This window comes from Drosophila nasuta, chromosome 2R (assembly GCF_023558535.2).
Source record: "Drosophila nasuta strain 15112-1781.00 chromosome 2R, ASM2355853v1, whole genome shotgun sequence".
Classification (NCBI taxonomy): domain Eukaryota; kingdom Metazoa; phylum Arthropoda; class Insecta; order Diptera; family Drosophilidae; genus Drosophila; species Drosophila nasuta.
Window position 1 is genome coordinate 19995321 of NC_083456.1, and position 22686 is coordinate 20018006.

The 22686-nt window shown below is 38.8% G+C and overlaps 1 protein-coding gene across 2 annotated transcripts in view; it reads right to left on the bottom strand.

Annotated features, from left to right (window-relative positions):
* Nucleotides 1-15868, bottom strand: part of LOC132787644 (ankyrin repeat and fibronectin type-III domain-containing protein 1) — a 38379-nt gene extending 22511 nt beyond the window's left edge. For both annotated transcript variants that reach the window (XM_060794827.1, XM_060794829.1), the window contains exons 1-4: nt 15723-15868; nt 11142-11317; nt 8272-8662; nt 6842-7240 (exon numbers count right to left, since the gene is read on the bottom strand). In XM_060794827.1, coding sequence (XP_060650810.1) covers nt 6842-7240; nt 8272-8662; nt 11142-11317; nt 15723-15853 — 1097 coding nt within the window. In that variant the 5' untranslated portion in view covers nt 15854-15868. The remainder of the gene's footprint in view (nt 1-6841; nt 7241-8271; nt 8663-11141; nt 11318-15722) is intronic.
* Nucleotides 15869-22686: the final 6818 nt, after the last annotated feature.

The window sequence follows — 22686 nt, forward strand, 5'->3', positions numbered from 1 at the left end:
ATGTATAAATCTCATTAAAATAATTGCTCACTTAATTTTAAAGAAACTTTTCAGCTAATTTCATAGACCTCAACATTTAACTCAAAGACTCTTTAAGTTTCACTAACTTTGTTTCTTACATTTAATACAAATTAAATATTCTACTCAATCAACATATATTTGTAGATCAATTTAATGAACTTCTTTCAAATTCAAAATGCCACTCATTTATAAATCTCATTGATATAATTACTCACTTAATCTTAGAGAAATCCTTCGGCTAATTTCCAACATTTAACTGAAATTCCCTTTAAGCTTTTCCGACTTCAACTCCCACAACAAATTAAATCTTCAACTTCAGCAAACTCCCAGGCTTACCTGCAAATAGCCGAAGTTCTTACAACTCCCATTAATCATATTTAAAACTCCCAAGTCATCGCTTATGCTATTAACTCCGCCTGATTTATGCAAATTCAAGTGCTGCATGCCACAAATGGGGTAATTCATTAAAGAGTTTCCATTTCGCGTAGCGAATGTAAAACCGCGATGAGATTAAAGAGAGCGAACAGATAACCTTGTAATGCTCATAACGCACATCAGTCAACAAATTGCGCTGCCGAAAAATATGCACAACATGTCGTATGCGCAACATTTTTCAATTAAAACCAAAATGCGCTGTTTGCAATCAGAACGCACAGCTGCCCTCCCCGCTTCCCTCAGCAACCCAGAGACCCATTAATAAAGTTGGAGTGTATGTGTGTGTGTGTGTGTGCACATGCTAATTGCGTTAATTCGAAACCAAAATAAACGTTCAAATCGCGCCCTTCGCCTCACGAACCACATCAAGTGTGCAGGCAACTTGAGTGTCCCTGGGCAACAGTGAGCAGAAGGAAGAGGATAGAATAGGGAGGGAGGAAGGGTGGGGCAGACAGACGCTGTTGCAAAAACAATTAAGTCAATTCTCAATTAGACACATGCATAATTTGCCAAGAGCTAAATACGCTTAATCAACGCAAATTCAATCAAATTACAACGCTTTCAAGCAACAAACTCCTCCAAGCTGCCCTCGCTCCTCTTTCCTCCCTTCGCCTTTTGTCCCTTCATGGTGTTGGTTCATCAAGGCGAGCACGAACTGTGCGAAAAGTTGTTCTCATCATTGTCATTGTCATGGGAAGAGGAAAGAAGGCAGCCAGGCTGAGGCAGAGCAAAGCCAGAGCTTGCCACAGCACTTGCCACATTTCATGGCGACAGGGTTGACTTCTAGAAAACTGTAGTTGTCAACTTGATTGTGTGTGTGAGTGCGCGTGTGTGTGTGTGTGTGAGCTTGTAGTTGACAGACAAAAAGCCTGCAATGCAGATGCCTGGTAGCAAGTGGCAAGTTGAGCAACAGCAAAGTCAATAATAATCATTGTTATTAACTTATGTTTGCTCATGTGCGTGTGTCTCCGTGTTTGTGTCTATGTGTGTGTGTATACCCTAGAAAGCACTTTAACTATGTTGGAAACTAGCGAATTGCCAAGTGGCAACAATGAAGACAAACAAACTAATGTCGCTTCATTTGACATTTTGGCACAGAGAAAACATTCAGCTCCTGTTTTTGGCAAGGTTAGCTTCAAGGTGCATGTTACCTGTCTGAGTTTATGCATGAGTGTGTGTGTGTATGTATAGGTGTGAGCCTGTGTTAGCTCCTTTTGAGTGTCTTTCTATGCCAGGCTGTGTCGCCTGTCTCAACGTCTGATAACTGTCTCCTCATTCGCACTTTAGGCAAATTCCCATTTCAGTTGTCAACTCGCAACTGATTTTCATGGCACTCAATTGTAACCATATGTGCCACACACACAAAGACACACACACACACACTTACACAGTGTGAAATTCCCAAGAATTGTGTGCGACGTCTTGGCTCTTCGTGCCTCCCCTTTGATGCTTTTAAAATCATTTTGGTAACGCTGTCAACTTAGTGTTAGAATTTCGCTGACTAATGCTCGTAAATGAAATGAATGTGTGCGGGTCTCTCAGTGTGTGTGTGAGTATAAGTGTATGTGTGTGTGTGGCACCATGATTTACAAAATGAGCGCAAAATTATGTAAGTTCGCTTTCATGTCGTTCTGCCGATTTAAAGTTCATCACAAAACAAACACCATATGGCGGCTCTCAATTCTCTCACTCACTCTTTTCCTACTTTGCACTCCAAGTGCTTGTACTTAACAAAATGCTCACATAATTTTTAACTTTACGGCGCAGAATGTGAACTACACTGAGAGGCAATGTTTCCTGACTCTAATGCTAAACTTGGCTAACTCGAATCTACATAATGCATAGGAAAAACTTTGTGACTTGAAGAGACTTGCAAATAGTGTAGCGAAGACTTTCTACTTTGAGTGAAAAGACATGCTTTTAATATTCTCAATTTGCGTGTAGTTTGCTTGATTTTCCTTCCTTCTTTTCTGTACGCCACATAATCTCTCTCTTTTATATCAATTTAGTTTGTTAAATCATCGCATTAATCAAATTGGGGCAAGGCCTGACAGACAGTTGAATTAATTTTCCGGGTCCGCCTGCGAAAATCGCAGCTATTATTAGAGCGTTATTTAATTATTACAAATTTATATTGATTACAGTATGCGATGTGATATGTAAGATTTGTACATTGCTTATTGTTTATGTTATTGTCTCTATTATCTTTTACATTAATTTGGAAATTTTGTATAAGTTTTTTTTTACATAAATTGAAGATTTTAAGTTATAACAAATAAATAAATATTGCCTTTGCTTTCATTTTGACTTCTTTTGTTTGATTCTTTTACTTTGATTGTAAGCTTTAAACTTTTGACAATTAATAATTAGGAAATTTTTGCATAGTTTGTTTACTTTAATTGTAGGTTTTCAATTGTTGCCAATCAATAAATATATATAGAAGTTTTGTCTTGCTTCAATTTTATACATTTTTGTTTGATTCTTTTACTTTAACTTTATGTTTGCAATTGCTGCTAATTAATAAATAAACAAGTGAGTTCTTTTGTCTGTAAATGGGAATATTTTTGTATGGTTTTATATATACATATATTTTTTTACTTGTTTGGAATTTGTTTTTATTTCGACGCTTGAAGTTTGGTTCATATATTTTAATTACGTTCCTTTAATTCTTCGTATTCAATAAATAAAAAAAGAATTATCTTTGCTTTAATTGGTCTTGTTTTGTTTGGTTATTTTACTTTAATTGTCGACTGGACATTTGACGAATAAACAAACAAATGCAATTTATTATTTTTTAAAAAAGAAGATTGCAAGCTGTTAGAATTTTATATGCATAGCAAATGCAAAACAAGCTGACACATACAATATTTTTCTTGGAAATTCTCATAAAATATAGTTTATTATTTATGGCTTTCTTAGAAATAAATTATATTTTTTTTTGTTTATTTTTCAAAAGCAATTTAGACTGCAAATTAAGTTAGCCACATTTCTGGTCCTGCAGCACAACTGTAATCATAATTTGATGTCTCTCAATGTTGGAGAAATGGTCTATGATTATGGCTCTTCAACCCTTCAAGTTGACAAGACAATTTCATAACCATCTTGTTCATGCTTCATATTCTGAGGGAGACAGGGCAACATGTGTGTGGCATTGTCGCTCTCCTGTCGCTCGTAATCATATTCCGGCCTACCTAGTGTGACCTTTTCTCATAACTGGAACTGATGCTGACGCACTATACAACAGCCTGCCACAACTGTGTGTGAGTGTGTGTGTGTGTGGCAGCAATATGAAATGACAGAAAATGAATCAAAAACAAAATGGCAACGACGCAAATTGTGTGCGACAACAGCGACGACGACAATGATGAACTTTTCGCAGTTTTTCGTCGAGTTGTGCAACACAAATTTATAAAATTTTACAGTACATAAATTGCCATGCCCACCCTCCCACCAACCGCATTGCCCACGTTGACTAGCTAATGAGTTCTGCTTAGCATTGTGTGTGTGTGTTTGGAGCCACATGACGTATGCGCAATTTCATTTATGCTTCGTTTACTCAAAAGTCGTGTCGGTCGCCTTGTCTTAGCCAAGTTGCAAGACAGGCGCCACAACACGCACAAAAATATGGTGTATTACGTCGTTGTGTGTTGTGTCCACAACAAAAGGCTGATTCGGATCAAGAACTGAAGCAGGGCAGTCAGTGTTTTATTGGCTGGCTGCGTTTGTCCTTCGGGCGCTTCAAAGCACTTTTTGCCTTCTTGTCTCATGAATAATGCATTCACAATTAAGCCAGTGAGTGTTGTATATACGATGTATACTCTATATATATATATATGTATGTGAATACATCCAAGTTCTGGGCTCCCAAAAATACTTAACTCGACTCGTCTCGCCCTGTGTTTTATATCTCTTACTTTGGCTTTCAGCTCATGCAGCAAGCAGTTGTTGTTGCTCTTGCTGCTGATGTAGTTTATTTTTGTTGTAGTTATTATTATTCCGATTGTAGCCGTAGAAGCAGCAGGAGTAGAAGCTACTGCTGTTGTTTTTCTGTAGTTGTTGTTTGAGTTGCGCCAAAAAGTTCTCTAAATTTAGAAACAAATGCAGCAGAGCAATGCAAACAAAACCCAATCTAACCCAAGGGTACAAAGCACCCAAAAATTAAACTACCCATTGCTTTTCGCTATTCCCTTCGCGACTTTCTCTCTCTCTCTCTCTGCTATTTGCTTTACCATTTTAAATATCAAAGTTTAAACTCATAAAACGGCGCTCTGCGTAATACGCCAAACAACAACTATAACAAAAAAAAGAAAACAAAGAACAAACAACGTCAACAGCGCGTCGAGAGTAACTTTTGCGTTTGCAATTAAAGTTGCCGAAAATTTTGCAAACCTCTCGTGGCTGTCACCACGGTCAGCGTTGGACTGAGGAAGGGGAAAGTTGGGGGCAGCAAACAACAGCTTGTTTCAGTTATGCAACTCCTGCGGCATGTTTACAAATATAATTTGTAGACAAGTTGTTTTGACACTTGACATTGGATTTACTGAGCGGTTTGCTGCTGCTGCTGTTGCTGCTGCTTCAGCTACTTCCCACGGTTCACTGCTGTCCACTTCCTGCCCGCCTCCCTGGCTGCCACCCCCTCTGCTGCACTGTTTCGTGCTGCTGCTGACCAAAACGCTTTTCAGCTTGACCACTTGTCTCTCTGCTCTGATTCAATTTGATGTATAACCAGATAATCCAATGACCATCCGCATTTATGAATAATTCAAGTTGAGTGGTAGACGACAAAAATGAAATTCAATGAGTGTTTTGCATTGAAAAGCATTCGAAGAAAAAGAATTTGAGAATTATTGTTTAAAATGTGTATTCACTCGATTAGATAAAAGCATAGAAATTGCTCAGATTCAAATTATACAAAACATATTTTTTATTTGCAATTCTTTTCTTCTAATTACGAAAATAATATTTTTAGGTATAGAACAATCTAATAACCTTAAGCGAAATTGAAAATTACAATTAAATTAAGCACTTTTATTTAAAAATGTATTGGGAATAAGATAAAACAATTCTCAAATATTGCAGAAAAAATAATTTTAAAAATTATGACAATAATTTTTAAAAGAATTTATAGAAAAGATTTAATATTCCCCATGCTTAAACCTCTTTATGCATCATGATATTATACTGAAAAATCATCAAGTTTCCAAGGCAAATTTTGCATCGTATATAACAAGTTATAAAAATTCAAAGCAAGTCAAAAATGTTGAGATTGACTTTAAATATTATTTAATTATGTTTAATTTTTCTTTTGTGGAAACGAATTTTAAGAATTTTTATAAAAAGTAAGATTCTTTTATAGATACTAAAACCACATTTTAAAGACAAATTCCCCATGAGATATAACAACAAAGCAAGTCAAAACAACAAGTACTTTAAATATTATTTAATATTACTTTCAATGTCACTTTTGCTAAAAAAAGAAATTTCGAAGTTCCCAAAGGAGAACTTCTCATTTAGTTCCTATTTTTATATATACGAAAAACACATTTTCGAGTCCAATTTCGCATGATTTATAACAATTTATAACAAGTCAAAAATTCGACCATGTTAATATATAAAACTTAAAACAACACCTCAGGTAATAAATCAATTTTTATAAATTTTCGCATGCTGCCACGTGGCGTATACGCAATGTAATATGTATGCATTACTTTACTGACAAATGGTGCTTCGCTGTATGTTTTTTTATGGTTTTCCTATGCTCAACTTGTTAATCAATGAGATGAAAGTATTTATTATTCCCTCAGAAAAACGCAAAATAATCTCATATGTGTAATGAGTGTAATGTTGAAGCTGAAGCGCAGCTAATTAGTAAATTTCAATGGAATCGTGTATTTTTTTTTTGTTTCCCCAACAGCAACACGAAAAATCTATCATGCAGCATGTGTCTTCATTTACCCCGGCAACGAATGAAGATAAATGTGTGTGGCCACTCGACTGCGACTGCGACTGCGACTGCGACTGATGCTCTGGACATGTCAACAAGCAATGGGCTCTAAACAGCAGAAGCCACCTCTTGGGGTCTCTTCCGTCCCCATAATAAATCTCACATATGGGGTGTAATTAGAGGTGGACGTTGATGCAAGTTGCACAAGCCACGTTGATGAAGATCAACTTTCCGACACAAAATGAAATTAACTAATTGCAAAAAGCGCTGTGCGAGTGTCGCATTCGCAGTCGCACTTGCAGTCAAGGTGAAAGTTGACAAGCTGACATGACCGACCATCAGGTGGAGTCAGAAGTCGAGCGAGAGCGAGAGATAGACGCTGGATAGACGGTCCCCAAGCACATAAATTACGTGTTCACTCTTCTCTACATATATACGCACCTTTCCCAGGACAGACGACGTGGCGCCTCGTCGCCCAGACCGAGACCAAGTTCCATGCCGCTTGTGTTGCGTTTACCCGAGGTTTGTGCCTCCATGTCGCCGCCATGCGGCAGCGGCGGCTGTAGATTGGATCTGGCTGTAATGGCGCTTGATTGATGCAGCAATTTGGCCAGGCGTGTGAAGGTCGTCGCCGACGTTGTTGCCGCCGATGTCGATGTTGCCGCATAGGCCCCAGAGGCGACTCCACCACAGCCGCCCTCGGCCAAAGCGAAATCATGCAGCGGGTGCTGATGCTCCCTTGACAGCGGCGTTGTTGCCTCCGAGCATGCTGTGGCACGTTTCTTGCCAGCCAAACGATATGGATAACCACGCGACGGTGCTGCCTGCGGAGCGGGTATTCTGCGGCAATGGCAAAAATTGTAAAGTCAAGTGATTACATAACACAATAGCAACAACAACAACAGAAGCGACAGCGACAAAGACAGCGAGCATATGTCACGTATGTAGGTGACAGTCGCACACTGTCAAACATCAAGCTGTGCTTCACATTTTTTCAACACCAAAGCCTTGTTTACGCTGATTTTGACTATCAAAAAATGTGAGGCAACCGTAACGCTGCCACAGAGAGAACAATTGACGAGGCGAAAAAAAAGTTAGAAAGAATTTTGTGTGCTTAAAATGTCAAGAATGAATTCCAGGAAAAAATGCCAGATATAATCATTGAATCAATAACTTATAATAATAACAAATTGCTACGTTTCGAGGAAATCCATTTAAATAATGGTGCGGTGACAAAAAATTAAATTTTTAATCAAATTTTGTTTATTTTAGCAACCACATGATAACAATAAATATGATTATCAATTTCGAATGCTTCTTGGTAATCAACTGAAAAATAAATCCAAAAAATTCTGTTCGATATCCCAGAGATAAACTCTGTTAGTTTAAGCACTCGTGTTATGTTAATCACTGTTGAAACTCTGCACAAACCACACGAAGTGGTCAAAATAAATCGAATAAATTCAATTACCGAAACAATAAATAAACCAATACAAAATAAATGAAAAAATAATTGCTTAAAATGAGCATTTTACTTTTATATATTTATTTAATTTTTATTGATGTGCACAACAGAAGAAAAATAAACAAATAGTTGAATTTGAAGCCTACCTTAAATAAAAAATATTTTAAAATTTTATCAAAATATCAATATCAATCCTTATTAAAATAACAAATTGAATGATGAAAATAAATGCTGAAAATAAATATGAATCATTTTATTTAAACCAAGAAGACTTCTGATAAAAATTACATAAAGTGAATATGTTATATGATTACAAAAATTAACATGGAACAATATTAATCTTCATACTTGCATTTTTCTCTCTGTGCAGGCAGCGTTAGATTTGTGTTTCTTTTTTGCAACTCACCTGAGAAGCAGCGAACCATCGGCATGACACTCGAAATCGTCGGATAGTTGATAGAGTGAGCTATCGGCAACATGTTGCTGATACAAGTGCAGATGATTGTGTGCCACATGCTGTTGCATGGCCGCATGTGCGTGCGCCTGTTGATGGGGCGAGCTGCCCGACGATTTTCGCCTGTAGATCAATGTGCAATCATCTTTGGGCAAATTCAATGACTTTACCATTAGTGTGTTATTGTTGTTGTTGGTCAGATTGCTGTTGTTGTTGTTGTGACTGCTGCTGTTGGCACCGCTGCCACTGCCACTCCCACCTCCGCCTCCGCCACGTGTGAGCAGAGACCAACGATGGCCGCTGGCGCTGCCGCTGCGGCTTTTGCATCCTAAAAGCCGTTCATCTGCAACGTGCAACCAAAAATTGTAATGAAAATTAACACTGACTAGCAATAATGTGTGTGTGTGCGTGTGTGTTTCGGTTATTTTATTTAATTTTAATGTAAAGTGAAAACTTGTCAGCTGGCTTTAATTAATTTTCAACACGCGTGGCTACTGCAACTGAAGCTGCAGCTGCAGCTGTGGCAACATCAGCCCACGCTCAGACCAACAATCCATTAGTTGAGCGCTGCATCTTGAGGTTGCGTTTAAAGTGCAACTGACTTGCAATAACTTGCAGCAAATGCGAAAACAACGCCCACACACGCTAGCCACAACAACTGGTTTTCTGTAGCATACTTTTGAGCGCTGCGTATGCGTTCTTTTTCGAATCGCATGCTGTGTGGTGCTTCTTTTGATGCTTTTATTGCATGCCAAGTTCATAAATAACAATCCAAGAATTCCACTTGATTGACACACACACTCACACACACAAGCATCGACGAGTGCATTTCGAACTGCACAACTGGACTTCATTGTTCTCGTATTATTTTCCAATATACAGTTTAGTTGCTATTGAATTCCTGCCATATAATATTCACAATTCCTGTGATGCACTACACAAAAGTTTATAATAAAAGTTGGCAATAAGTGGATTACGCTCACAATGTGCAAGCTTATGCGTAAATAAGTTGGAATTGTTGTTACATTCATTGCTGGAATTTCTATTTAATCTCACACGTTGCATATGAGGGCATAAATACTAACTTCATTTTATGCGTTTAGGGGCTTAAATAATTGTTGAAAAGCATTATAAGTTTGTCTGGTTTTGAAATAATGCAACTTTTAATATAAACAATCAAGAAAGCTACAGTCGAGTATGCTCGACTCTGAGATACCTGCTACCCATTTGGGAAAAAAACAGATTGTGCTAATATATAAACAAGTAAGAAAGCTACAGTCGAGTGTACTCGACTGTGAGATACCCGCTACCTATTTTCAATAAAAGCAATATATTTTGTGGTATTATTCTTACAATATATCAAAAGTACTACAAAATCCTAAAAAATTATACCAAATAATATATTTGGTACATCGATATAGTCCAGCATTGAAAATAAACCATAGACGACACAATATACCAGATTGTCAGCCAAAGCAACTAAGACCCCTAGTAAGTAGGCGTTTTTGCCCATACAAAAGTATTTCTTTAATAACTTCAACAATTTTTATCTGATCGCAACCAAATTTTCAGGAATCATAACTACTATAGTTATTATTGGATATATCAAGCAACTCTAGCTTTAAAATTACTTTTGTTATTAGATTTTTTTTCATTTGCGGGGCGGACGTGGGCGTGGCAAAAATTTGAAACAAACTTGTTCTGCGTGCAAACACAACAAATGTTGTCGAAAAATTATAGCTCTATCTCTTATAGTCTCTGAGATCCAGTGTTTCACACGGACAGACGGACAGAGAGACAGACGGACAGAGAGACAGACGGACAGACACACAGACGGACAGACGGACATGGCTAGATCGTCTCGGCTGTTGACGCTGATCAAGAATATATATACTTTATGGTTAAAGCATCTAAGAGTCATTTGCACAAATACTACAGTTCCACAAATTAAATTTTGGTATATTTTGCGTGTATTCCTATATTAAAATACCAAATATATATCTTGCTATACTTTAGTATTTCTGCGGTATATCAATTAGGTATATTTTAAAATAAATACCGCACTGTTTTGCCTTTCTCTAACAGACGAGCATACTTTACATAAGTTTTCTTACATCTTAACTTTAATATAATATTTGTTTTTTAATGAAAATATAAATAAATATAGAAAGAATGTTTACTTAAAAGATTTTGATTATAAGCTGTGTTCATTTATTGTATTTGTAGTTTATTATGTTGTTTGTTTATAATTTGTTTTGATTTAATTCAAATAACATTTGCCAAATAGATATTTATCGGAATCTAGGTCACATTTGTTTACATTTATTTGTTTATTGTGTTAACTAATATATTAAATTATTATATTATAAATATAATTCATTTATGTTATCTATTTAACTAAAAGTGTTTCATCCTTATCTGTGATATATATCGTTGAATTTAATGGTTATTGTGTTGACACATTTGTCCAATAGATTTTGCTTTGCCATTTTAATAAGAAAATTATATAAAATAAATCAAGTTTTATGTGATTCACACCTGAGGCAGCAATAATGCATTAAGCTCTGCAGCCGTATTTCACAATTTTGGGTTGATTTAAAACCAAAATCAATACAAATGGGAAATTAAATGGAAATGTTTTTGGCAGTTTTGGTAAACAAAAGAATAAGAATTGATTTCGATGGTTACCCACAGGCAATTATAATGGAATAACATTTGAAATCTTTTGTGTTTGTGCACGATAATTGCGTGTGGTCAGTGAATGGTTGGAGTGTAGCTATAAATATAAATGCGAGTATGCATAGCTAGTATTTATTACGCACCCCAGTGAAATGTTTGTTTATCCGTGTGCAGCGAGACGGCCGGAAGTCCTGGCAAAATGATGGCGGGCAGTGTGCGCGACCGTAACAATGGCGGCGGCAATTTGCGACTGCCACAGCGTGATTGGGCGCCACTGCCCCCAATGCAGCCAGCCGCACCGGCGCCGCTCTGTTGTGCCCTGCAACGAGAGATGGAGAAGGAGGGTAAGTCAATGTGAAAGATAAATAATAAGTTAATGCAATTATGCTTTAAAGAGAGAGCGAGAGTAAAAGCCAAGGGAATGACAGACAAGCAAATGCAATTACTTTCAGTTAGTTCCTCGGCATCCGGCCGAATGCCAATGCCATTGAATTCATTTCCGATTCGTTCTTTTTTTATATATATATTTGCATGATGTTGGCACACAAAAGCGTAGAAGGCAGCTCTCCTGTCAGCTGTTGATTTGCAGCAGTTTTTTTTTTTTTACACGCTGTGAATTACATTCGATTGTTGCCAGCTAAATGATTTTCTTGCATTCTCATCATCAGCTGGCATGTGTGTGTGTGTGTGTGTGTGTGTGTGTGTGTGTGAGTGCCAGTTGCATACCAAATGCGCAGCTGTCAGCTACACGACACATGATACCACGCCCCCTTTAGGGTGTACCCACAGTGCGCCTACAAGTGAGTGCTGTCACCCCTTTCACAAATTGCTCAACTTGACGTATGATTGAATTTCTGGTACTCAATACCCGTCGGCTGACAAGTGTCGTGCTGAATGCTGTCAGAGCAGCGATCCCATTTTTACTATAGTTTTCTTCTTTCTTTTTTCCTGTTCACTTGACATTTGGCTAAAGCTTGTAAGCGCTTTAAGTAAAGTCCCGCATGTATTTTGCTGCTGATGCTGCTGCTGCTGAGAAAGGAACAACGAACATGTACGCATTATTGATGATGGCACAAGAACAACTAGGAACTTTTTGGCCACCCGTCGCCTCGAGGCAGCTGCCAGCTTAGCTGGCATCCCAGAGAGAGACCGAGAGAGTGAGGCATGGATGAGGCAACACTTCAGTCCTTCTTTGGCATTCTATTTTGGTGCTGCACAAAAGTTACAGTCGCATTTCGGTCTCTAGTCGAAGAACAAAAATTCGTGTAAGCAATTTATGTGTGTGTCCTTGCAACAGCGGAAACTCAAATGCCAAATAGCTGCTGCACTCGACTACAAGTAAAATGCAAAAGAAAAACAACAAACACATATAATAAATACGAATATATTTTATTGTTAAAGAAAATTGCAGAAAATGCCTTGAGCGGCTTTTGTTTAACAAAAAGAAAAATATGTACTATTTTAACGAGCTTCGCCTTGAAGTGCGTTAAGCGCAGCTCAAATACACACACACAAACACACACATAACGCTCAATAAGTCACTCCTGCTGCTGATTTTCACGCACAAGCTGTTAGGTGGCACAGCAGGCGTGCCGCAGACGTGGCAAAGGGAAAGGCAAACTCATCAGGCGCCGGCAAGACGCCCAAGCTGTTTGGTAGGCTGCACATTTGCCCCTTTCGCCTTTGGCCTGGTGGCCAAGTGTAACCCACTCACATAACTCAAAGCGGATCTACATAATTGAGTCGCAGCCGTAACTCGTACATTACCCAACAACAACAACAGCAACAACAGCAGCAACAGCCAAAGGAAGCAACAACAATAACGAGCACTTGGCACCTTCTTTTTGGGTTGAAACAAAGTTAACATGCGCCCCCTAAATTGCCGTAAAATATCTTTAAGAAGGCGCGACATAAAAGTTTATATTTTTGATAATGGCACAAGGAACGTAACAAAGCAATAACTAAAATAACAGACTGTCAAATACTCTATAAAAACGGTGATCAAAGTGAAGTGAGGTAAAGTTTAAGTTTACTTCAAGTGGCTATAAAATAAAATTGGTTTTGCTGACATTGCAGTTGCATTTTATTTTAAAGAGTAAATCAAATTAATATAGTTGCTATGCTACTAACTATCATATAAAATAAGTTTAGCTGACTAAAGCATATCTAAGATTTAGAAAGCTGCATTTTATATTGAACTATTTACTCCAGTGAAAATCATTCTAGCATTGCTTTAACTCATTCTTCTCTAAGCGACAATAAAGCTCTGGAATTAGTTGGCCAAACAGCTGTAAAGGGATTTCTCATGCAGAAGGCAATTAATTATCAGCCAAAAGGTGAGAACGAAAATACCTGCATTTTGTTTAATGAAAGGTCACTTTCTTTTGGTTTTTATTGAAGCGTATTTTAAGTCTCTCCTTTGATATGGAAAAATTGTCAAGTTTGCCGCACTTTAAGTGCTGGTATTTGGTTACAGTTTGAATCGGACAGTCTGCTCAACTAGACACACTTAAACGCACACACACACACACACACACACACAAAGCACTCGCACACTCTGCCACAGGCGGTAGTTGAAAATGGTCAGGCCACAAAAAGGCAGCTTAACACGTATGCCAAATTACGCATACGCACTGTGCGCTCTCTCTCTGTAATCTAACATCAGGCTGGTGAGTGAGCCGTTCTTTGTGTGTATTTGTACGTGTGTGTGTCGGTTGTGTAATTGCATTTGAAGCTGTGTTTACATGTGCGTGCATAATTAGAGCAAATGTTGCTCATGTAATCAAATCAGTAGCCGGGTTAGAGGGCGGAAGTGCACGAGACGGAGGAGGTTGAGGAAGGGAAACTGTTGGGTGGGGCAAACCATTAATGATGGCGACACTGCTTAGGCAACGTCTTTTTTAACTCTTTTCACTTTGATGCTGTCGCTTTTGCTGCTGCTGCAGCCACGCCCATTTTGTTAACATTCTTCTTGTTGTTGTGACTTTCTTTCTTTTGCTTTTCGCTGAAGTTTTCTAATGGAATTAAGTGACGCGTCAGCTGCCACGGCAAGACCGAGAGCGAGAGCAGAGCGAGTGCTGAGTGTCGCATTAATGACTTTGCCAAAACTTTAAACATTTTAACAAGCGCACGAGCTGCCAGACAAAAGCAGCACTCAACCTCCCCATTTCATCTCAAAAAAATGGCGTGCCGCTTGCTGGATTTTCGCTTGCGCCTAATTGAGTTTTGCAGCTACTACAAATATGTTGCCGCTGCTCTTTTTATTCTTTCTTTTTTAGCGGCAAGCATGTGAATGCCCCAGCATAAAAAGCATTTATATTACAGCGATGCAGCGAGGTAAAAAATTTCGAAAATTTGCTTTAGCAACACAAAAAGAAAATGACGTAAAAGAAGGAGCATAAAGAGCAGGCAACGCGGAGGCAGGCAAGCGAAACGAGTGGCTGCTTTTTGGAGCGTTCTAAGCATCACATAAAGCTGGCGGGTGAACATGATGTCTATGCCCTGTGGATGTGCCACAGCCGCAACCTGTGCGTAAGTGAGCAATGGTTGCGTGTCCCCGTTAGCTAGTAGCTGGAGCTTGCCACAGTTGCTGCTGCATAACATTTCACCTGCATTACCGCAAGCTGCTTAGAACACACATTTTTTGTTGCAGCAGACCCGCAGGAAGTAGCGCTTCAACGCCAGACGCCCTTCAAGTTGCAATTTAGCCGACAGAAAGACAGACATACACAAAGTTGAGCTGCAGGTGAATGCAATCGTTGCTGTGGCAATATCCGTTGCAATCCAATAAAATCAAATGCAGCCCTCAGAGAGATTGAGAGAGAGAGAGAGAGAGACGCAGCGCTTACCGAATGTCAATGATGCAAAGCTATTAAGTAGACAAATCCCGTTTCAGTGCATAAAAGAAATGGCTTGATTTTACGTTTTGGACTAGCTGAAAATGCATACAATTTAAATGCGAAGATAAACTAAAAGTGCAGCTGCTTTATCATTGATGAGTTGCTTTTCCTGTGAACTTTCGATAGATTTCTGTAGTCACTTTTCCAGGAATTTCCTATTTGCCTTTTGACAAACTCTCCTTTCATGGAAACTGTTTGCAAATTGTTAACAGATATTCAATATTAGAACTTTCGGTATATGCGATGCATTTCAATTTCAAGAGACAAATTTAAAATTGAATTTAGTTTTAGAAAGTAAGTTCATAGTAATGCATATTTAATTTCAGAATTTTACACAGAATTTGTTAACTATATTTTGTACTAAAATTTGAAATTTCCTGTGAATTCGTTCATGTAATTGACGAACTATATTTTGAGTGAATTATTCAACGAATATTTGAAGGGCAAACAAAAAAAAAACCTTTGATGTCAAAACATTTTGTGGTGCTGGGCCAAAAGTGATAAATTTATTGTCAAATTTAAGCTGTTAAGCAACAACTGTTGTCAATTCGATAACACGGAATTCTGTTTGCAGTGGGCTGAAATAAATCCAGCAAAAACCATCACGAAAAATGCGATAAATTCAATACACTCGGATTTCTGCGGCTTAATAAGGGAAATCCTTGTTAAAACGTACAGCAAGTAAAAAAGAAACGAAACCAGAGAGAAAATGCAATGCAAACGACAAAAAAAAAAAAAAAAATGCTAAAAGCGAATTTTGCAAAGTTGAGCGTCAAGAAGGACGACAACAAAAAATGGACGACAAGGGATAAGGATTCAACTTACTGTCGCTCCTTGCGTTGCTGTCGCTTCTTCTTGAACGCCTTCTTGACGCGCAGCAGGAGAAAAGCGGCTCGATCCACCGAGAGGGTGGTGCTGCTCTTCTTGGTCGCCGATGCTGTGGCACCATCGTCCATGATGCGATTTTAGTTGTTGTTCTCGTTGTTGTTGTTGTTCTTGTTGATAGCAGAAACGTGGCTGTAGTTAATATTGTTGTTGTTGCTGCTGCTGTTGTCCTGACTGTTGTATCCTGTATTTAAATTGAAATGCCAATGGTTGTCGTGTTGCTGCTGCTGCTGCTACCTCGGCTGCCTTGGCTGCCGTCGTCGCTGTTGGCGTCGCTGTCAGCGCCGTTTATGGCGGCCGCTGACATTTGTATGCGTTTTGCGTTCTTGTTGTTGTCGCTTTTGCTTTTAACTTGTTTCCTGTGCGTGCGACTAGTTGTTGTTATTATAAGTCTGTTGTTGTTGTTGTTGTCGGTTTATGCTGCCATTGTATCGCTACACTTTCTTTTTATTATTTGTACTATTATCTCATATCATGTGCGTTGTCTGGCGTAACTTAATACACATACATAAACACACACACACACACACAGCGCACGTGTCCTTGCAAATAATATTTTTGTCTGCCAGTCGCATGTGGCAAATACCAAACACTTACAACACACACTCACATACACACAAACACCTCTCGCATACTTTCGCATACTTTAATGGCTGCCACCAGGCAACGCCTGAAATGCTGCTGCAAATTTTTTTTTACACATCAAATTGTCTCGCTCTCATCCGTTCTCCCTCTCTCTCTCCATCTTCTCACTGTGTTTATGTGATATTGTTTTATTTATGATTTCTTATTGCTGTTGTTATTGCCGCTAAGCTCGTTGCAAATTTACGATTTTACGCATTACCATAAGCAACTTTTATGAAGCGAGCCCAAAACGCTAAGCGAGGCGAGACACAAGAGCGTGGGAAGTGAGAGGAGGAGGAGGATAAGGAGAAGGGACACTTGTCATGTGGCGCATTTTATTATGCCAAAAATTGAAATTCATGCGCTGCCATCTCAGTTTGTTGTGTGTGTTGTGCCCTACTCACTTACGAGTGACAAATTCATGGATTGCCTTTTCCATTTTCCACATTTAACAATTGTTAGAGTTCAGCTCGTTTGGCTGGCAGGTAAAGTTGGGGAACGTGACCAAAAGTTTAGTTAAGTATGTTCTATTTTCGGTATTCGGTTTTTCAACGCTCGCAACTCAGTTGACAGAATGTCTGTCAGGTGTCAGTTGAATTCCATTGACGTTCTCATCATCAGCAGCAGCAGCAGCAGCAGCAGCGACAACGGCAGCCGCATTAAAATCCGATTCATTCAAAATGTGTTTTACGAGTAATGCGCTACTTTTGCTGGGTATTACAGAACTGTCACAAACTGTGTGCGAAACAGTAAATATCTCCATCGCTGTAGCGCATTAAATATTCAGCTAGTTGGCATTGCTTGTTGGCAGATCAATTACGGATTAACTGTCAATTTCATTTGTGTGTGCCAAAAAATAATCTATGCCAAGCTTATGGCCAAATTGAAATCCCCCACTGAAGCTGCCAGACATCAACTGGAATGTCCTTAGACGCACAGCATTTTGCCCTCCCCTCCTCAAGTGATGTGCTGTGTGAACTTGAGTGGATTTTCGAAAACATTTTAAGCACTCACACACCTGTGAGTGTGTGTGTGTATGTGAATGGCAGTTGCCTTGATAAAAGATAAGCAATTGCTGGCCAGCTGAGCTGGCTTTCAACTCAGGGACATACCGCAAAAGCGTCTTTACTACTCTCCTGGTCCTGTCACAAATGTTGGCAGTTAACTTAATATTGACTTACGGCCATTCGCTTCACACAATTGAAAACTATTTACGGTCGATGGACGCCGCTTGAACCTAACCAGAGAGGGGAGCGACAGCGACGAAGAACAAACGACCAGAGGTGATTGCCAAATGTCCGGCCTTGACCAATTTGTGCAATCAAAATCAAAACACACACACACACAACGCACACACAGAAAAAAAGAGCTTGCAGCTCAGCACAAAATCGTGCTTAATGCCAAGCTGACACAGTTCCCTGATCAATGAATGGATACTGAGAGTATACACAGAGTATTTAGGTCAACTACTGGGGGAATGTGTGGAATGGATGCTTTGATAAGGTAAACATTGATGAGCTAGTTAACTGTGGCTTATAATACCAAAGTGATTACTGCAGCTGCCGGCTGCTGGCTGCTGGCTGCTGGATAAATTAACTTATTTGTCGGCTCATAGATTGATAAATGGCAGAGAACGGACAACTCAACCGATAAATGGTCAATACGAATTGATTGGGATTACAATCATCATTCGTCGCAGCTAATCAATGGGGATTGGCAACAAATCTTTTCCATTTACGTACTCTCATTAAAGCGCTTGCAATTAGCTTGTTGACCATGGACGATAGATGGCGCCAGCTTAAGTGTAGAGTAATTCATAGCTTGTTGTACATAAACTACTTAGTGCTAAGTACTTAATGTCTTAGGCTTTATAAAGTGTTTGCTTAAGATTTTAATATATTATTAATGAATTTTCATATATTTTTTTAATTCTTAAAATTATATATTGAAATTAGAAATGAATTTCGTATATTACATCAATAAGCTTGTTCACCAAGATCACTAGATGGCGCCAGCTTTGCAGTGCAGTCGCTTGCACAAAAATTAAGTATACGCATCAACTTCCTAGGCTTTTAATGTGTGTGCTTGACATTTTAATATATTTTTAACTCATAAAATATTCATGTTGTATTTTTAAGTAAATTTCATAGAAAATGCCTTCTGCTAATTAAAATTGGCAATTAACATGTTGTCAATGCTCGATAGATGGCGCCAGCTTTGCAGTGGAGTGCATTTAATAATTGTTTGCACAAATATTAAGTATACGCATCAACTTGCAAGGCTTAATAAAGGGTGTGCTATAACATTTTAATATATTTTGAATACATAAACTATTAATACTGCATTTTAAATTGAGCTTATTAAAATTAAATGTGTAGCAAATTAAATTTTACTAATTACATTTGCTGTACCATTTAAAGTAATCAATATAATTAAAGAGTCTTAGCTGCGTTCAACCCTAACACTTTGAGTAACAAATGAGCTCTCTCTCTAAGCCGAATTAATGCAGTGTAACTATTCGAAAGTGGTTGCGGTCGGAATGTTTATATCCTCAACAAGCGAATAGTTAGCTAATGGAATGCCAAAATGAAGTGCACACGTATGTGTGAATATAATATACTAATGCTAGTATCAGATCATTTGCAATTGAGTCTGCTGTATGTTGCAGAATAGAAAACAAGTGCACAAGAGAGAAAATTGAAATGAAATGAATTGGAATTGGTTGAGAACTCACTAATTGCCGGTACGGAGGTGCATGGCCGGGCATAGAGTGGATGTTCTTTGACCCAATTCCAATGGCTGGCACCTTGCACAAAAGCACCGCTAAATGTAATTGACATTTGCTTTATGCTGATGGCAGCTGAAGCGGCTATCGAGTTAATTGAATGCCAGTTGAGCACACAGTTCAGTTCAGTACAGTTCAGCTCAGTTCCGGCCTGACCTGACCTGACCGATGATGGCTCATGTTAGTCATTTCCACATTGGACACGCCCTCGTTGAGAATGATCCACAAAGAGAGCGAATGAAGAGCCGAAGCAGCAGCAGCATAAATTGCGCAATATGACATTAAAGTCAATCACAAACACAACAGCATCAAGGACCGACCACAGTCAACGCGCCTATTGTAGAACGTCACTTGCAGTTGATTTATTCGCCATTACGCTGAGCGGCAACAGTTTGTGGTCTCAGTGTCGGGGGCCGTCCAAAGGATGCCACAATTAAACAACAATTTGCCGAGAATATAAAAAAGAAGGGAAGCAGCGGTAAAAGCGGAAAAACGACATTACAAAGGGCGGTCGGTTGAAAAGTCACACAAGCGCATAATACGAATCGCTGTGCGTTTGTCTTTAGACTTGAAATGAAAAGTCTGGCCAGGCATGAAACTACGTGCTTCTATTAGACAGCCTAGCTCAAGGAGAGGCCCAACAGCTTATACCTTACATAATATACATTTCTATACCCGGTAAGCATAGTTCACAAGGATATTATAACTCAACGCGGTCTGCACTTGTACGTGACGGTGAGATGAGAAGCGAACCCTAAAGTATTCCGTTTGTTGAAGCGTATAAACAGTCAGAACTCAAATGTTGTGAAAGCTACACAATTTGAAGAGAATATTTCTTAAGTTCAAATTTATTTTATATTTCAGTCACTTATTTCTTGGCTTTAATAAATTAAAATTCTTTTAATACATAGCATGATTTAAGCATTTAATATTTGTATATTTATATCAGTTAAGTACAGTTGTTTCTTAAATAAAGCAGCGAGTTAGTTAAAGTCGAACACACTCTTGCTTTAAATTTCAGTCACTATTTGCTTGACTTTCATAATTTATAATATATAATATTTAAGTATATTATTTGGAAGCATTTCCTTGGTTCGTTTTTAATATTTTGAAATTCTTAAACAGTGCAGCGAGTAACTCAAAGTCGAGCACACTCAACTGAACTGCTACCACTTGATATATTTTTTTTATAAGTTGTTCAGCTGCCGCGACTAAAGCCGTAAATGTTTGGACATTGTTTTGCATAATTTTCTATGGCCATGTTCCTTTTTTTTTTGGGGACAACATAAAAAAACTAGCTGAAAAATTGAAGTGAAAGCATTTGCTGCAGGCAAGGCGTTAAAGCCAGCATGATGGCAATTGCGTCGTTGTTGGCCAAACCGAACCAAACTGAACTGACCGGACCTGGCCGAAAGTGGAAATGAGTGCAAATTTATGCAGAAAGTAATTAAAAGTGCCGTTGCTTCATTCTGTCCACTTCTCTCTTAGTTCTGTTCAGTTTTGTTCTGTGCTGTTCTGTTATTCTTTTGCTTTTCTTGCCTGGCCACTCAAACGACCTCAACGCCTCCTTTGTGGACACAATGGGGCGTGGCAGCTGGCAGCTTTTAGATGCTTTTATGATTTTGACGTGGCCCATAAAAAGGAAATTTAATGAAGTTGCAACATAAAAATTGCAAGGCCACCTTCGGGCACTTTTGGCATTTGGCATTTGGCCAAGTGCTTAACGCATTTGCTGCTGCTGCTTCTGTTGCGCTCGTACCACCAAATCTAAAGAGCAAACACCTTAAGCTAACGAGCTGCCTGCTTGCCCGGACTCGCACTTCATCAAAAGGCCTAACCCGTAGTCGACAGCCTCTCACTTAGCCATGGCCACAGCAAAAGGTACAATCAATTTTACGGCTGGCCAAAACAGAACTCAACTCTTGGCTGCCCGTTTGCCTGTTATTCGCCTTGATGCCATTGGCAACCTGCTGGCTGGCTGCTTAAGAGCAAACAAAAACACGACTCACACTCTTTCCTGTGCGCCCACTTCATTTAAAGACTAATTGTCAACATGCCTCCATGTACAACAGAACCATGGGCGTGGCATTGGGGCTTAACGAACAATTTGTTCAGTTTTCCCATTTTCCACTTTTCATTTATTAAAAATTTAAAAGCTTAGCCAAGCTAAGCTAAAAGGACAGTTGAACTCCCTTTTGCATGTCCATTTATCCTAATATTATGAACATCATCAGCATCTATTTAGCTGCTAATTTGTTAATTTTTGCATAGGCGTTGACCTTTAGCTGATGAATAACTCAACTTTGCAGAAAGTATCTTCATTATTTGCTACATTATTATATTCATTATCATCATCATAAGTGCGCAACTTGTCAACTCATTTGCTAATCTTGATCATCATAACAGACACGAGCTTAACTATTGTCATCATTCCACACATTATTAATAACATCACACACAAGTTTTTGGCAATTTGTTCAACTTGATCTGCAATCGCCCCACTGTCATTATCTTACAGGATATCTGAATTGTTTGCGCCTTTGAGCGTAGCTCGCCAAGTATCTATTTTTCTGGCCATGAGGCAATTCTCAATTAACACAAGGCTCATGCCCAAAAAAGAAGCCGAGAGCTGCTCAGTCAACAACTCAGCTCAGACCTACCTAGACATGGCTTCAAGTGCCCTTTGACGCTTATTGTTCACCACTCTTTGCCTCACAACGCTTTTGTCTGGCCATATCATGGCAGTTGGCTGGTGACTGGTGGCAGACACCCGTCGCCTATTAGAAGCCAACGGCAATTTCGTGCTACTCGTAAGTAAAATGTATGGCCTTATCTCTCTGGATGCCACGACAATATTAACACTTGACTATAATTCCAAGTGCTGAGAGACCAGCTAGCGAGCGCACATTGTTGGCTATTTTCAAGTATAAATAGCCCCAAAGGCAACAACAGCAGCAAAATAAACTCAAAACAAAAGCATGCAAAACGAGCTGGCTAAAAGGGCCAAAGGAGCAAAGGGGGGCAGAAGCTTGATAAATAATGCCTGAATATGCGACGTGTTAACAACGGCTTGAGACGCAATGGATACCGCAAGGGGCATCTAATCTCACGTATTCCTTGTATTTATAAACTTAACGGCCAACGCGGCGTGTTGAACAATAACTAAAGGCGTCACTAACTAAACAACTAGTTCAACTAGTTAGTAAGCACAACTAGTAGACACCCTCTAAAAGCAGCTTTAATATTACTTTCTGTAAGTGCCTCAACATCGTACTTTATGATTTATGAGACATTAATATTTGATGAGGCAAGCAACTAAATTGCTTGTCATTTTATCACTTGCTTCTATTAAATACACATTAAATTGTTATGGATTTATTTATTGAATGTCTACTAAGTAGCCAGAGCTTAATAATTTTAGTTTCCATAATTGATAGATGAGTACATTCAATTCAATTCATTACAAAGCAATGCAGACATTCTGCATAATTTACT